Consider the following 18216-nt stretch of genomic DNA (forward strand, 5'->3'; position numbering starts at 1 on the left):
TTATTGGAAGCTGGACACGCTGAGCCGTGCTTACCGCGCTCAAAGCCGGCGGGGCGCTCAGAGGAGCAGGGGAAGGGGCCGCGTCTCCCCGGCTGCGTAGGGCGCAGGGCGCTGAGCGGGCCCGGGCGGTGGCGGGCGCTATAAAGCGGCGGCGGTGCCATGGGAGGTGGCGCTGGGGGAAGCAGGGTGGCGGTGTGGTGCTCGGTAAGGAAGGAGGGAGGGAGGCACGGTGAGTGCCGGCGAGCGGCGGTGCGCGGCCGCGCCTGGGGAGCGCTCGGGGTCGCAGCCGCCCGCCCGCCCGTCGCGGTGCCCGTGGGGTCCGGCCTTGCAGCATGGTGGATGTGTTCAGCGGGCGGCTCCTGGTCAGCAAGGATGGCCGCAGCGTGGACCCCGAGGAGGCCCTGCAGAATAAGGTCGTGGGCTTGTACTTCTCCGCCGGCTGGTGCTCGCCGTGCCGCGACTTCACCCCCGTCCTCTGCGACTTCTACACGGAGCTGCTGGAGGAGACCGAGCCCCCCGCCCCTTTCGAGGTCGTCTTCATCTCGTCCGACCACAGCGCCGAGGAGATGGTGGGCTACATGCGCGCCATGCACGGCGACTGGCTGGCCCTGCCCTTCCACGACCCCTACAAGCAGTGAGTACCGCGGGCACAGCCCAGAGCCCAGCGCCGGGAGAGGGCGGGCGGCGGGCACTCGGCAGCCGTAACTGGGGACCCCCGATACAGAAGCTCCCCGGAACCTCCATCTCTGCCCCGGCAGCCCGCACTGCCTTCCCTCTGGAGTCCCTGGAGCCCAGGTTGTGGCGTGTCCCGGCCCGAGCCGCGGCTGCCGCTGGCTGTCACACACTGAGACAGCTCGCTCGCTTGGTTCGAGCCCGTCCCAGGCGTAAAGAACGCGGTTTTGCGGACTTCCTTTGGAAAGGATCTTTGGACAAGAGTTAGCAAAGACCCCATGTGTTAAAGAGATGAGTGAGGTAAAGAGAAATGAATGGCAAGTGAGGATCAAATTATGCTTTTCGGAGGGGGGTAGTTGTTACTAAGGTTGGTCTGCGTGGTCTGGGTTAGGGTTCTGGGAAAAGACAAATGAAGAAGCAGAAAAACTTGTAAATGAGCTACTTGAAGCAGAGCAGAGCAAACTGTCAAGAATTTCAGACAGACACAGTATCAGCTGGAGTTTAGCAGCGGCATACTGCCCCTGGTAATTGGGGTGTAAAATTCCTGTGCTGTTCAGTTTCCAAAGTGACATTCTTGTAGGCAGCTTGCTCATGAAAACAGCAAAAGGAAAGGACATGGCTGTGTGTAAGTTAACGGGGTGAAGGATGATACCAAGAAGTGTTTTGATGACCTGAGTCAAGGGTGGAGACTCATTTGGATGACTTTCAAAAACCTGATTTACCTCCTGTAAGTATAGACTGGGATTACAGGAGCACAAATAAGATGTTCAAGGTTAGTGAAATGCCTGTAACTGTAAACATGAAATACCTGTAAATACTGGTAAAGGGATTTTTTTCCTCCACACTCTTTAAATTAGTAGATTTTGGAAACTGTTTTTCCACATGGTATCAAAGTTAAGATATTAGGATTTTTAAATATAGATTGGGCAGACTAATTCTTCTAATATAGAACTAATTTCTAGTGCATCTAGTAACTTCTAGCTTTGCTTTTAGTTCTAGATCCATCCTAGTGTGTCAGCTACTCATTCAACAAGGAGCATGTTTGCTGATCTTGTTTTCTCAGTGCAGTTTGACAAACTCAAGAACAAATTACTTGAAGCCAGAACAATTTCATCCTTTCTTGGCTCATTCCTGGATGCCAACTGCCAATTGATGTTAGGCTTTTTTGATGGCAGTTCCCTCTGGCTTAAATACTGTTTTCCATAATTCTCCACAATCTTCCCAGGCAGTATTTGATATCTAGTAATCATAGTAGAATGCAGACAAGTTTCCTGATGGAAATGTAGCACTTGAAGTCCCTGCACCCTGCAAAGCTGTTCAGCATGGCCCATGGGAGTGCGTTTACAGCTTCATCCTCTGTGGATTAGAGGTCTATTTCTGACGGCTCTTGCTCAAGTCACGTGGAGTGGAGGCAAAGAGGGTTTAATTGGCTTTCCTGGGGCATACTGTAATGGCCTTCACAGTCCTGTAGAGAAGCATGGCTTGTCCTACTGTTGCCCGACAGAGAGACACGAAACAACTAGGTTGTTTAGTGCGGTGCTTTATTGAGGGCCCTGGGGTCTGAGGACTAGTGTCCAAAGTCAGAGCCCACCATACCCCTTTTCCGACAGGTTTTTATATCCTTTACAAAGTGATTTACATACAATAGTACAATAGCATATATTCTTCAAGACAATACAGTTACGCAAATCTCATAGATATTATTTCTATAAAGTCATAAATTCTACACGCTTGTCTACTCAAAACTATAGGTTACCCCCCTTTAATCCCCCTTGCTTGTCATCCCACCACCAGAACCCTTTATCATTGATTATACATTAACCTTTATCATTTATTTATTTTACTGTGTTCTACATGCCCTGCTAGATCCTTTAATTATTTATTTTGCTGTGTTCTGCATGCCCTACTAGATCCTTTAATTATCAGTTTGTGGTTCTTAGTACATTCCCAGGGCCTGCTTGTGAACTGCTGCTTTCTAAGCCTTAGCATAACTACTGCTATTGCTATATCTACATTAGCTCTTTTCTTGTTATTTTCGGTATCAACTCCCCCCTTTTGAGCATTCTTCAGATTTTCTGCAAGGATGCTCAATTCTTCAAGTAATGGTTTCTAAGTAGGATGGTGAGTCTTCTCTTTGACTTGGTAGGATTACTTCTTTCCGGGTTAGTGCTCTCATGACACGTCGAGTATGAGTTCCTTCTCTAGCAATCATTCCTAAAAGACATCTGTACATAATCATGCAGACTACAATAATCAATACAATCATTATTACATATTGTACAATTGATGATATCCAACCAGAGACCTGGATTCCTAGGGAGCTAAATAGTGCTCCTACCCAATTATGTTGAGCTTCTTCCTGGACTTCATGCACTTTTATTTCAATTTGTTCCAATTGACTTATATCCTTTTCTACTTCTTCTGTGACATTTGGGATATGTACACAGCAATGATCAACCTTTCCTTGGAGGTATCCACAGACTCCGTGCTCTTTTAATAAGAGCAAATCTAATGCCATTCTATTTTGGACTGTCATTCTTGTTGTTGCTTGCAACTGTAAGTTTAGATCCCTAAATCCTTTCTTTGTAACTGCGGCTAACCTCTCAGTTTGTCCCAATAATTTATACAGCATCTCCCGGTTTCTATATGTAGAAATTTGTGCAAACAGGGATTCCAGTACCCATCCAAATTTAACTCCTGATGAGGGTTCATGCCACTCATCTTCATCTCCCAATCCTAGTTCTTCTGCCACCTCATTTGTTTCTCTCTTTGTTCGTGGCTGTATCTCTCTTTGTGTTAATTTAGACTGTTTCCAGAGAGGGCAGAGCGTAGGGACCCCTAACGTAATCTGCGTGACTGGGCCGTTAATGGGCATATGGGTAGTCCATTGTCCGTGCCCCATGACCCACACCGAATGCCCTGGACTCCTGACGGTAGTTGCCTGACAATCTTTCCAAGCCCCCTTTATTTCTCCTGTTATTGTATGATTATATCTTTGACATTCACAGCCCCATTTTAGTAGTATCCGGACTGGCACTAAACCAATTTGGGATTCAGGGGTATCACATGTGATGATTTTGCTACAATTCCAGCTAGGTGTAGGGGTCATTCGATCCCGTCTTACTGCTTCGGTCCCTAGCATTCTTAAATGTTTTTGTTCCCTTTGGCCTGACCATTCGATACACCAATGTACTGGTCCTATGTAGCTATAAGATTCTAACAAGCTGGGACCCCAAATCGTTTTCCACTGTTCCCATTCTTCCTTCCCTTCTTGACATACTATCTCATAAGAATATTCAGTGACTGGTTTTTGTCTTTTTTTCTTTATGTCATAAGAACACCATCCTACATCCTTGAACCGCCCAATTTTTGAAAAAACTGCATTTGGTAATTTTTGGCATTCACTCCTTTGTCCTGGTGATGACCATTGCCCTCGAACTGTATAGGTTTCCTCTACCATCTTAGTATGGTTCTGCATTACTTTATTACATCTTTTTGTCCCATTTATGGTTTCTGGAGGCATTTCCCCAACGGGAATGATGCCCCATGGTATTGGATCTCCCGCTGCTTTAGGTAGAGGTAAACATGCAGTGATGGACGTAATATTTTGTACTTGCCCAAAATCTCTAACTAATCCCACTATTAAGTTTTCTTGTCCCAATTCTTGTTGTGTTTTTCCAACTTCTGTCACCTGTCGTACTCTCCTATTCTTTTTTAGAATATCTACATTTATTTTTCCGTAGTCAAAGCTTTCTCTAACCCACACAACACATGAGAATTGTCCTACCTGGTCAGCTTGCATATGAGATATCATCAATGTGGTGCTACCTCTTTGCTGTTTCATATCCCAAAGTGTCACGATCCCTTCTGTAAATACTTTGTCTGTGGTGATTTGTCTCCAAGCTGTATTTACTTCTTTTAATCCAGCTCTCTGGTTGCTAGAAAACAGACAGGTTAAATTTACTCCCGCACCTTCCGGCACTATTACATCTCGCTCCGGAACTATGATTTTAACAAACGCTTCTCCCACCTGCATTATACAGACTAATGTTAAAAGAACTAAGGCCTTGCCCTGAACACCATTTTTGTTGCTGACAGAGGCTGTACTTCCCATCTTGGCTGGACCTTCTTGATTCGAGTGTAGTGAATCCAATTCTCGATCCCTTGGACTTTCACTGCCGTGTAGGTAGTCATGATCACCTGGTGAGGACCGTCCCATACTTCTTTCAAGGGTTCCGTATTCCAGTTCTTCACATATACTTGATCTCCTGGCTGGATGTCATGGACAGGATTTTCCAAGGGCAGAGGCCGGTTCCACTGCAATGCTCCTCGCAGTGCTGTAAGGACTTTATTTAGAGACAAAACATAACTTAGCAATACTTGATCTCCTACTAAGTGAGGGTCCCCTTTGTAGGTTGCAGCATGATATGGCTTGCCATACAAAATTTCGTATGGACTTACTCCTATCCTTTCTCTGGGTTTAATCCTGACTCTTAGCAAGGCTAGAGGTAGTGCCTGAGGCCACTGTATCTTCGCTTCCTGACAAATTTTCTTAATCTGCCCTTTTAATGTCTGATTCATCCGTTCTACCTGGCCGCTGGATTGTGGTCTCCAGGGCGTATGGAGATCCCAAGCTATCCCTAATACTCTGGCTACCTCTTGGACTATTCCAGCTACAAAGTGAGGTCCCCTATCTGAGGACATTCCTAATGGGATCCCAAATCTAGGAATAATCTCCCGTAGTAAGGTTTTAATTACTTCCTTTGCCTGGTTAGTCCTGCATGGGAAAGCTTCCGGCCACCCTGAAAAGGTACACACATACACCAGTAAATAACGGTACCCTTGTGCTTTTGGTAGCTCTGAGAAATCTATTTGCCAATAGTCTCCCGGTTGCGGCCCTACTCGTAGCTTTCCTAATTGTATTTGCCTTCGTGTCACTGGATTGTTTTTAATACAGACTGGACACGTGGCATTAATCCGTTTTGCCATTGTTAACATCTGGTTGGAAATCACCTCATGTTTTAAGAATTGTACTAATGCGTCTGCCCCCCAATGGCACTTGTTATGTTCGATTTCTAAAATTGTTTTCATTACCTTTGTTGGCAACACAACTTGACCTACAGCTGTGACATACCATCCTTTTTCATTCTTCTGGGCCTGGAGAAATTGAGCAAGTTTCTCATCTTCAGGTGTATAGCATGGTTTCTGCTCAAGAAAGGAAGTGGCAGGGTTAAATCGTGCTGGTAATAAAGCTAATTGTGTCCATACCTCTCGGGCAACCTGTTTGGCAACTCTGTCAGCCAACTGGTTTCCTTGGAACGCCTTTCCTTCTTCGTTTTGATGTCCTCTTACATGCATCACTGCTACTGCCTGAGGTTTATGCACTGCTTCCAATAGTGCTAATATTTGTTCTTTGTGCTTAATTTCTGATCCTTGAGAATTTAACAGTCCTCTTTCTTTCCACAGAGCTCCATGTACATGTATTACTCCAAAGGCATATTTTGAATCAGTCCAAATATTTACTCTTTTCCCTTGGCTCAATTCTAAGGCTCTTACCAGAGCTTGTATCTCGGCCTTCTGGGCTGAAGTTCCTGGGGTTAAGGCTCGAGCTTCTATTATTTGTGTCAAAGTCACTACTGCGTATCCCGCATACCTGGTTCCGTTTTCCACAAAGCTGGATCCATCTGTAAACAGTTCCCATTCCGGATTTTCCAAAGGCTCGTCTTTCAGGTCTTTCCGGCTGGCATACACCTGTTCAATGATTTCCACGCAATCATGCGTCAATTCGCCTCCTTCTTCCTGGCTGCTGCTCCTAAGAAATTCTGCTGGGTTAAGATGATTAGTTGTTTTTAATTCAATATCGTCCTGTTCTCGGAGAAGTGCCTGGTATTGTAACATGCGGCTTGACGAGAGCCAATGCCCCCCTTTTTGTTCCAAAACTGCAATGACCATGTGGGGAACAAATACTTCCATCCTTTTTCCCAGAGTCAATTTTCTGGCTTCCCGAATCAGGAGCACTGTTGCTGCCACAGCTCTAAGACAACCCGGCCATCCGGCACTTACAGTGTCTAGCTGTTTTGAGAAGTACCCTACCGGGCGTTTCCATGAGCCCAGTTTTTGGGTGAGAACCCCTATTGCCAGTCTCTGTCTCTCATTCACATATAGTTGAAAAGGTTTTGTAAGATCTGGCAATCCTAGTGCTGGGGCTTCCTTTAAGGCTTGTTTCAAGCTCTGGAATGCCTTTTCTTGCGTTTGTCCCCACTGAAACACAGGACTTTTGGCTGCCTCATACAGGGGTTTTGCTTTTAGTCCAAATTCCGGGATCCACAAGCGGCACCACCCCACCATGCCCAAAAAGGATCTTAACTCTTGCGGATTTCGTGGTGTGGGTATGGTGCAAATTGCTTGTATTCGATTAACTCCCAACTTTCGCACCCCTTGTGAAATTTCGCAGCCTAGGTAAATTACCTGAGTCCTTACCAGCTGAGCTTTTTCTTTCGATACTCGGTATCCAGCTTGTCCCAGCATATTAAGTAATCCAATAGTGAGTCTGAGGCAAACATCCTTTTCTGTGGAAGCTATAAAGATGTCATCAACATATTGTAGGAGAGCAAATGAGAAAGGTGGTTCTTTTACCTGAGTCGTCTTCCATTCTTCTAACTCTCGAGCCAATTGATTTCCAAAAATAGTTGGTGAGTTTTTGAATCCCTGTGGTAGACGCGTCCAGGTGAGCTGCTTCTTGCGTCCTGTGTCTGGGCTCTCCCACTCAAAGGCAAAGTATTTCCTACTTTCAAGTGCCAAAGGGATACAGAAAAATGCATCTTTCAAATCAATCACTGTGAACCACTTAAACTTTTCCGACACAGCTGTCAACAATGTATACGGATTAGCTACAACTGGGTGTATATCTTTAGTGATGTTATTAATTGCTCTTAAATCTTGAACTAATCTATACTTACCATTTGGCTTTCTGACTGGGAATATCGGAGTATTGAATTCTGACTCACATTCCTGTAAAATTCCCAAGCTAAGAAATTGTTCAATCATGGGTGCTATTCCTATTCGTGCTTCCAATTTCAAAGGGTATTGTCTTACCCTTACTGGGGAGGCTCCTTCCTTTAGTTCTATTACGGCTGGTTGTGCTGCCTTTGATTTTCCAGGTACTCCTGTTTCCCATACCCATGGTACTACAGCTTGCTCTATTTCTTGTGGTATTTCTGCTGCCTCAACTTCTTTTATTACAAACAACTTAGCAATATTCTCCTCGGGAAATTCCAGTCTTACTCTACCCTTTTCAAATATTATCCTTGCCTGTAACATTGACAATAGATCCCTCCCGAATAGCGATTCTGGGCTATTTGGCATATATAAAAATTGATGGTCAAATTCTTTCCCCCCAAATTTTATATCTAATGGACGCAAAAATGTTCGTTCCTCAACTTGTCCCGTAACCCCCACTACTTGGATAGTAGAATCACTCAAAGGTCCTAGCTTAGTGTTAACAGCTGAGTGTGATGCCCCCGTATCTACTCTAAATTCTAACTGTTCCCCATCTACTTCCATTACTACTTTCAGATCCTCATCTAGTCAACTTGAATTTTGATAATTCCCCATCATAAAGGCTTGGGCAACACCTTGTGGATTTCCCGGGAAAGCACCTGTATTATTCATCATTCCCTGATTTCCATCCCCACTAGCTATAATTCCTCCCCCAGAATTCATTCCTTGGTTGAGAGGACACTCATTTTTCCAGTGCCCTCTGTTTTTACATATAGCACATTGATCTATCCCCAGCGGCATTCTTCCTCTTCCCATGTTCAATTGACCCATAAGTCCTCCCGTACCCATCAGCCTCCCCCCCCTTGCCATCCCTCTTCCCCCTCTTAGTCCACGTCCTCGGCTCCCCCCTCTCATATTGTTTCCAGCCACTTGCTGTAACACTGCTAACATAGTAGCCTGCTGTTTCCTAGCCGTTTCTTTTTCCCTATTATTATATACCTTCCACGCAACTTCCAATAGCTTATCTAAATTCCGAGTATCTTCTCCCTCCAATTTCTGTAGTTTCTTTCTAATATCTTCCTGAGACTGCCCCATAAAAATTAATGCTAGCTGTAATTTTCCCGACTCTCCTTCAACTTCTAAATTGGTGTATCTACGAGCTGTCTCCTTAAGCCGCTCTAAAAAGGTTGACGGAGACTCATTCTTTTCCTGCCTGACCGAATACAACTTAGACCAATTCAAAGTTTTTGGTATTCCATTCCGTATCCCTTCCGTTAACAATTCCTGATAAGCTTTAAGTCTCCGAGACCCGCTCGTCGAGTTGGGATCCCACTCCGGATCTTCCCTAGGTACTAAATCATTTACTGTACCATCCACAAGCCGTAACCTAATCATTTCTCGTGCTTTCTCTGTCATAGCTTTAAACACCATTTCCTTTTCAGTAGAATCCATTATTGTGTCTAACAAAACTTGTAAATCATTCCAGTCTGGGTTCTGAGTCTTAATTACCATCTTTACCACCCGCGCAGTCCGTTCAGGGTCCTCCCGATACGCCCCCGCTGATTGTTTCCAGATTAGCAAATCATTCGGAGAAAAGGGAACTTTCACTATGACTCGTTCCCCCTGCGGTCCGACTGCTTCACGCAGTGGGACCATTAAATGAGCACTCTCCTCCTTTTTCTTTCTTTCTACCTCCCACCGCCCTCTCCGAGTTCTTTCACTTAAGGGGGTTCGTGGTATATCTGTGGTTTCTACTTTTGCTTCCCGACCCTCCCTTTCTACTCCTGGCATGCTTTCTCCAGAGTCACGTTCCTCCATTGGAGGGGCACTAGGGGCTACCAACAAAGAAACATCCTCCTCAGGTTCCGAAAACCTAACCGAGCATTCCTTCTCTTTTTGCCATCCCTTACATCCTTCACAATTCACCTTTAATGTTTTCAAAACCATGATCCCGCACTCCTTTTGCCACTCTGGTTTGTCTTTCAAATAATAAAAGAGGTCTAAATACGGTATTTCATCCCATTTTTCATTACTTTGTAGGAAATGCATCAAAGGTGTAATAATGTCAGGATTCAGTGTACCATTTCTAGGCCATTGCATACCATCGGGTTCATATAAAGGCCACACATTATTACAGAAATCAATCAATTTCCTTTTACTTAGTTCTTGACCAAAATTCCCCGCATTCCAATGTTGTAATAAGCAGCCCAAAGGCGAATCGTCCGGGATTTCTATCCCGGAACTTGCTAGAGTTTTAAACGTTTTCAAAGGCATCATTCCTAAACAGAATAGACAGAAAAGAAAGAAAATCTATACAGATAGAAGGATAGACCAACCAACCAACCAACTTGTCACCCTCCGACGCCGCGGGGGAACAAGTGCCGGACCAGCGCAGCTTTCGCCGCGTCTTACAGCCGGCGCCTAGGCTTTACCCAATTACCCAAGACGTCTTTAGCCCAACCCAGCGGAGCCGATGCTTCGTCTTACGGGCAGGCACCCAATACCACAAAAAATAAAGCACCTTCGGGCTTACCTCCTGCAGTTGTCCGACAGGCGCGGGGTCGGGCACGAACCGATGACTCCCCGAGAATCACTCGGTGCCGGCGTGGAGTGGATCAGGACGCGAACCGCCCCAGCAGCCCTCGGAGTCCTGCCGCGGTCGCCAGAAAACTGTTGCCCGACAGAGAGACACGAAACAACTAGGTTGTTTAGTGCGGTGCTTTATTGAGGGCCCTGGGGTCTGAGGACTAGTGTCCAAAGTCAGAGCCCACCATACCCCTTTTCCGACAGGTTTTTATATCCTTTACAAAGTGATTTACATACAATAGTACAATAGCATATATTCTTCAAGACAATACAGTTACGTAAATCTCATAGATATTATTTCTATAAAGTCATAAATTCTACACGCTTGTCTACTCAAAACTATAGGTTACCCCCCTTTAATCCCCCTTGCTTGTCATCCCACCACCAGAACCCTTTATCATTGATTATACATTAACCTTTATCATTTATTTATTTTACTGTGTTCTACATGCCCTGCTAGATCCTTTAATTATTTATTTTGCTGTGTTCTGCATGCCCTACTAGATCCTTTAATTATCAGTTTGTGGTTCTTAGTACATTCCCAGGGCCTGCTTGTGAACTGCTGCTTTCTAAGCCTTAGCATAACTACTGCTATTGCTATATCTACATTAGCTCTTTTCTTGTTATTTTCGGTATCACTACCAGATGACTGTGAGACCACAGTGGCTTACTGAAAAACAAAGTGCGGAGGGATATGAACAAGCAATGTTTTTGAAGTTGTGTTTCTCGCATGTAACAATAAAGGACTGTGTCGAGCTATTCAAGGTGCTTAGGTTGGTTTAACTGGTAGTTTGGTGTCAGGGATACTGGTGAATAATAACAGAGGATGTGTATTCACTAAACCAAACTATAATTCTGCCTAGATGCTAGTCCTAATTAAGCATATAATTTTTAAAAATAGGTAAGATAATAATTGTATTATTAATATTTTAAAATTTATTAATATTTTAAAGTTCCATTGCAATTAATTGAATTAATTATTAGTTATTGTTTTTTTGACTGTGTAAAGAAGGCATTTAGTATCTTCAGTGAGGTTAAAATATACTAGCTGGTTGCTTCAGTGTTCAAGATATGTAATTGCAGCATAGACTGATGTCTCTTCTAGACACAACAGCGCAAATTTTAAGTATGCCATCTAAAATACTTTTCAACAACAGAAGCGTGGAGTTTATTGATGGTAAATTTTGTCTTAAGAAATAGCCAGCATTCATGCTTGTAGTGTGTGAAGCCTAACACTGCAGTGTCAAGCCTACCTTCAGGGACCCAAAATGCTGAATTCTAAGCAGGATCTCCAGACTCTTCCATGATTTCAGTCCTGACTGTTTCCCAGGGGTGGGATTGCACATTTACTACTTCATGTGGTCTGTGACATGACTAATAGGAAATATTGCCCCCTGATACTTTTACTCTCTGCAGGGTAATGCAAATTTTTTTGGTGCCTGAGGCACAGGATTTTGATTCTTAAAGTGGGGTGTGAAGACAGTCTGGTAGGAAGTGAGCACTTGGAAGAGAAAGAGCATGTTATAGAGAAAAAGCAGGACTAGGACAGAACATGTCAACAGCAAATGCTGTTAAATAGGATTGATGTTTTGATAATGGTACACAAAGACATACTGCTGTGTTTGTACTGAACCCTGTGGTGAAAGGCATCATTTTTTGTGAGTGCCTGGTATATACAGTGGTTCTTGCAGGCTGCTAGGTAGGCAGGTATTTATTGAGTTGGCCTGCACAACTCAGTAAAAATTAGAATCGTAGAGAATGCCCATAAAAGGAAAACAAAAGGATTGTGTGTCTGTTTTATATTAGGAAGCTTTACATATGAGGGTGGATTGGCACCTGCAGGAATGTTGGGGAGGATGGGGTGTTGAAAACCAAAGGTAGAATAATGTTGAGAGTTGAGAGCAATTGCTTAGTTCTTAGACTTTTTAGACTGCTATTGCAAAATCTGAGCAGACACTTTAAAATTTAATCCCAAGCATGTGATGTGCATGCTTATGACTAAGATTTAACAATGCTGAAATTTCACAGCCAAAAGGAAATACTTATATCCATGTATTACAGGGCAAACTCTTAGAAGAAGATGAGCAAGATACCCATCACTTTCACATGACAGCACTTCCAAGTGAAAGCTGTTATAATTCAACTGTTGTCAGGTTACACAAATTTACCATTTGTGTTCCCAAGATTATATTATAGCTGCCCCGTGTTGTCTACATCTCAAGAACCCTCTTTCATATAGATCTGAAACCCTTATATAAACATACTCACTTGTGTTGCGACTCAGCCTGGGTAGGCAGTCAGGCTCCAGGCAGCTGCTGGGCCATTCCCTGCCCCCATGGGATGGGGGAGACAGTGTGAAGGGTAAAAGTGAGAACACTTAGGGGCTGAAATTAAGGCAGCTTAATAGATAAAGCAAAAATGAAGATACGTAGGCAAAGCAAGATACAGAATTCGTTCACTACTTTCCATTCACTGGTGGATATTAACCAGTTTCCAGCACAAGGGGGCCTCATCCTGTGATGATTGCATGGGAAGATGAATCTCCTGACCCTGAATGCTGGTCCCCTTCTTTCTTTAGCTTTTTTCTGATCATAGTGTTAGATGGTGTGGAACATCCTTTGGTCATTTGAGACCAGCTTTTCCAGCTGTGCCTCCTCACAGATTCTTGTGCACCACCAGCTTGCTCACGGCATGGTAGGAGGAGAAAAGGCCCTGGTGCTCTGTAAGCACTGCTCAGCAATAGCTAAAGCACTGATGTATTATCAGTGCTGTTTTGGCCTGCGCCATGCAAGCTGCTGTGAAGAAAATTAGCTCCCAGCCAATATCAGTATTACCTAGAAATACAAAATTTGTGCTCTCAGAAATTTTCATCCAGCCTTCTCATAAGAATCAAAAGATGTAATAGTGGCTATGACCTCCAGTTTGCCTCAGTCTTAATATCATGGGTTTTTATTTCTATTTATGCCTTAGTGATACCATGAGTTGCCATTGGAGTTAGTCCCATGGCACGTGTGTGGTTTGTGCAGGTGAGTCATGGGATTTTAGGTTCCCTATTGGAGATAATGATCTTAGTAAGTTTAAAGTAATTTTTGTAAGCACATGTACGCAGTGATTAAGAACCATTGTCTGCAGAAGTCTTCCTGAGCCTTCTTCAGGCCCACCCATCTTGCAGGTTGCGCACAAATGTAAGCAAAATCTGTGCACGCTTCAGTCTGGCTTGATGCAAGCAACCTTCTGCCCTAAGGCTATCTGAACAGGATGCTGTGCTAGGCTGGATACTGGATATAGGCATTTCCTTAGGAAAGTGTAACATTCCAGTCTCCACACCAAATTACCTTCAGTCTCCTAGTGCTCTGTTTCAGATTGCTACAACTGTGTTTATCATCCACTGAACCAATCAAGAGCATCTTCCACCCATCTTGTTTGTCATTCAGGTAGTATGAGGTGACAGCAGTTTTACATGGATTCTATGCACACTTGTTTGGAATGTGTTTTTTCACCTATTTTAGCAGATTTCAAAAAGGTCTGTAGGGATTGCTGGTTGATTGATTGTATGTCACAATTCACTGAGAAAGCAAACCATACCTGCTACTGCTGCTTCCATAGTATTTCCTGCATTATCTCTCAGCCAAAATAATGAGTGCCCTTCAGCTGTCGATTGTTCTTCTCTTACGGAAAAATACAGAAGAGAAGGCATGTTTCAGGAATGCCTTATCTGTGTCAGTATTTCACTTAAGTCTTATTTTTCAGTATTTTTTTTCCTCCCAGGAATTAATTGAAAATGTGATATATTAGTGTAATGTTCTTTTAAACAATCTCTACATTTTCTTTCTACTCAAATTTCTTTGGCATTTGAACCTCATATGGCAAATGTTCCTGCTTCTGGCATTGGTGCTCAAACAGCATATTTCCATTTAGTGTTTTAAGTACAGTAGTTTCACGACCATAAGGCGCACTGGACTATAAGGCACACCCCCCAGGAGTTGGCAAATTTCGCAACTTTGTAGATCATATAAGGCGCACTTTTTTTTTGCAGCGAGGCTCTGCCCCCAGCTCCCCCTGCGCGGTTGCTGACCGAGGCCCTGCCTCAACCCGGCAACCATGGGCCTCCGGGCCTGCCTGTACCCGGCGGGGCCGGGCTATGCCCGCCGCCGCTCCATGCACCGTCCCTGGGGCCGGGGCATGCCCACCGCCGCTCCGTGGAGTGTCCCCAGGGCCGGGCTATGTCCGCCACTGCTCCGTGGAGCGTCCCCAGGGCCCCGCTGCTCCGGGAGTTCCCTGGCACTCCAGGTGACCTGATGCTGGCAGGCTCGCCCCGCGCCACCGCTGCCCCGATGTCGGCGGCTTTACCCCCCCGGGGTGGCGGCCACCCCGATTCCGGCAGCTTTCCCCCGTGGTGTGGCAGCCGCCCTGTTTCCAGCAGCTTTTCCCCGCTGTGCGAGGGATGCCCCAATGCTGGTGGCTTTGCACCCCCGCCCGGGCTGCGCTGCCACCCTTCCCCATCCCCGCATGGCTGCTGCCCCGATGCCGCCAGGCTTGCCCTGGCCCGGCGCTGGCCTGATGCCGCCGCCGGGCGGGCTCTGTTGCGGGCTCGCACTTCCGGGGTGGCAAATGTCACAACTTTGTACATCAGATAAGGCACATTGGGCTAGAAGGCGCACTTCTGGGTTTGGGGGAAAATTTTAGTCAAAAGGGTGCGCCTTATAGTCGTGAAATTACTGTATGTTTTGAGAGAGATGTTGTTAGTGTCTTAGAATTTGGCTATTCTGTTATTGCTTGTTTTGTGTCTGTCCTCTGGTTCTTCTGAAGGTGCAGAGAAGGAGTTGAAATATTTTTCTTTGGCAACACAGATGGGTGGCTCTTATTCCAAATATTTTAATTGCTCACTTTTCTCTCTGTAGGTGGCTATTCCACTGAGGGAGTTTAAGGAATATCTTCACTCTCTTCCATTTACACAAAAAGATTATGCGTCATACTTTAATGTGATTGCAGGAACTAGCACTATGGGACACTTTGTCATATTTGTAGGGGAATGAATATCAAATGCTAATCTAAGTGAGATCCTTCTCCTGTCCTGTAAAAGGGGCCCAGAATGACATCTGATTTGGAATGACAGGAGTATGTTAAACTTTGCTTCTATGGAAATCTTTTACATCTCCAAGAGCCTCTGCTCCTGTGGAAACTGCAGGCAGCAGTGATGAGCTTTTACAGGAAGGATGCTCCAGCTCTCTGGACTCTCAGAGCTACTTTTCAGTGTGTAGGCTTCCAACTGCAGCCTTGTTCATCTCCTTACACTACCCAATGCTCTACCTCAAGCTGTGAGGAAGCCCAGGCACTCATCACTTCTGCTCTTTCCTGTGTGTCCTGTCCAGAGTAGCCTGCATAAGAGACTAGGAGTTTTCTTTAAATGTTTCTAATGGTGTGTTTTATTTTTAATTCTTTTCCCTCAGTGATCTGAAGAAGAAATACAACATTACAGCAATTCCTAAGTTGGTGATTGTGAAACAAACTGGTGAAGTCATTACTGACAAGGGAAGAAAACAGATCAGAGACAAAGGGGTATCCTGTTTCCGGAACTGGCTTGAGGGTGCAGATATCTTTCAGAATTTTTCTAGCTAAAATGTTGACAAATAAAAGCAAGAAAAGGCATTGTGGAAAACTTGGTCGAGCTCTAAAAAGCCTCTTGCTTTGTTCAGAATGAGAAGGGTAAGGCTTATTTATTTATCTTTACTTGTAAACAAATTTTGAGTTTGACTTGAAGACTGGTTATTCAAGTGTCATAAATTGCAATTATTGTTATAGTTGTTTACTTTATCTATGCTATTTAGTATGAGCCACAGCATTCCAAATAATACTGAAGAACTTCAGAAGAATAGGCTGTTTAGACAGTAATAAGAGAAACCTGTGAAATCTATGCAAACACTTACTTTACAAAGTCAACACAGTAAAAATAAATGCAAAAACCTATTTATTTATGACATTTTTTCCAGATGATTAGCACATTTTGTTAAGAAAATGAAACTGCTTTAATAAATTAATTACTGTTTACTAAATATGTCTCATGTATTTCCTTATCTACCTTAACCAGAAGAATCAGAAAATAAATAGAACAAATTTGTTTTTCAGTACTGAACAAATATTCTTCTACTTTATTTTAGATTTATGGGATTTATTTTTATTTATTTATAGTTCTGCTCAGTTTTCCTTACCCCTGGATTTTAAAACTTGGCCCTATAAGCAAAGTAGGATTGGAACTAGATGATCTTTATGGTCCTTTCCAACACAAGTCATTCTATGGTTCTGTGATGTTAGCTCCCAAGTTAGCAGGTCAGGTTAAGAGGAAACTGTTTTCCATCTTTTCTTTTGCCAAAATATATAGAAGCAAACATCAAAAATTATACCAGCTCTCTCTGACTAATGCTCCTCTCTGATTAATGCTCATGTTGTATCTAAAGCACAGCTTCATTTGCTGTCTCTTCATGGTTGGGGTCTCAACCCAGACATCCATACAATTAATGAGCCAAAAACCCCCCACTTCCCATGCAAGCCAAGTGTTTGCTAATTAGATTTTAAAGACTTTAACAGAGTTATTATTGTTTCAATTACAACCACGTATGCTGCTAACACTTGAAGTCTGGTTGACTCAATTTGGAGCAAGAGAGCCTGCATCCATCAGTCGTAGGGCTCCAATTCTGTGTAGTGTCCCAGAAAATCTTTGTGACACTGTGGGCCCACAGTCCTCTAACTGCACCCAGAATTCCGACCTCCTATCTGTGCCCTGGGCTATGCGCATTAGTAGAGGGTCCAAAATTTAATGTGTGTGAATAACTGTCATTTAAAAACAAACCTGTGTAATTTTCGTGTAAGGGAGGGAGACAAAAATTCTCTGAAGAATGGGCATGTAAAGTCACATGTACTTCACAGTGAGTAAGAAGCAAGTACTCCAGAGAAACTGATTTTTAAATGAAAAAAAAATAACTCTAGAAAGTGTACAGCAGAGCTGTGAGTTCTGAGTGCCTTTTAGCTGTTTTTAAAATTACATTTGGGTATACCACAGACAATTTCTAATTTTTGCCATCTCACTGTATAAATAGTATTCATGTTCTTTCCTAATGAATGCTAAGCTCCTTAATGATTTTTTGTGCAAGAGGTAAGCACTGCTTCTGAGATCACCTAATGGCAGATATTTTTCAAATGTAAGATGGGAAGAAAGTTAACAGAAGTTTTTCCAAAAGTTACCTGAATGTAGAATAATTTATATAGCAAAAATATATCCTGCATCCTATTATCAAGTTACCAGGCATTACTTCAGCCAAAATACCTTGGTTCACAGTTTGTCTTTATGCACATATATGAAAGAACTCAGTATTTTATAACAGAGGTGGACTTAGGCCCTTTGGATAATTGATACCAATTGAGTTCCAAGTAAAATTCAGCTAGGAAGTCATAATGATGAAACAAAGACGTATACTGTACAAAAAGATTGGCGTGACTTCAGTCAAGCAGTGTTGGTTTTGCACATCAGTGTTTGGAATATCAGAAAATTGTTTTCCTTCTTAGTGCTAAAATAATCCATGTTCGACCTAGATTAAATACAGGGTAGTGGAAAATATGTTCTTATTAGCAATACCTTGTGAAATTAGAGATGCAAATCTTAGTGAGTCAGCTGTAAGGCTTATTATTACTTGCTCTTTAGAAATGGAACTTTACAGTGTACTCAGAATGTACAGAATTGTCCCTTTAACTTGCTTAAATTATTGTTCAGTTCACTGATGACTTTCTACCGTCTATTTTTAGTCATATTCACCTTAAATATTAGTGAATAGTAGTACTTTTGCAGTGGAGTGGGGAAGAAAACCTTATTTTTTAAATACAACAACAGATATATTGTTATGCACAGTGATACTGGTTGATGCTGCACCTTCTTAAAGGAGTCAACTAAAACAAAAGTTAAGAGGA

The 18216-nt window shown here is 43.5% G+C and overlaps 1 protein-coding gene across 1 annotated transcript; it reads left to right on the forward strand.

Moving 5' to 3' along the window:
* The first annotated feature begins 272 nt into the window (after positions 1 to 272).
* NXNL2 (nucleoredoxin like 2) lies at positions 273 to 16246 on the forward strand. Its single transcript, XM_033086200.1, has 2 exons — positions 273 to 634; positions 15708 to 16246. Exons 1-2 carry the CDS (start codon positions 333 to 335, stop codon positions 15874 to 15876), a joined length of 471 nt encoding a protein of 156 aa, XP_032942091.1. The 5' UTR covers positions 273 to 332; the 3' UTR covers positions 15877 to 16246.
* The last annotated feature ends 1970 nt before the right edge of the window (positions 16247 to 18216 follow it).

This window comes from Catharus ustulatus, chromosome Z (genome assembly GCF_009819885.2).
Source record: "Catharus ustulatus isolate bCatUst1 chromosome Z, bCatUst1.pri.v2, whole genome shotgun sequence".
Taxonomy (NCBI): domain Eukaryota; kingdom Metazoa; phylum Chordata; class Aves; order Passeriformes; family Turdidae; genus Catharus; species Catharus ustulatus.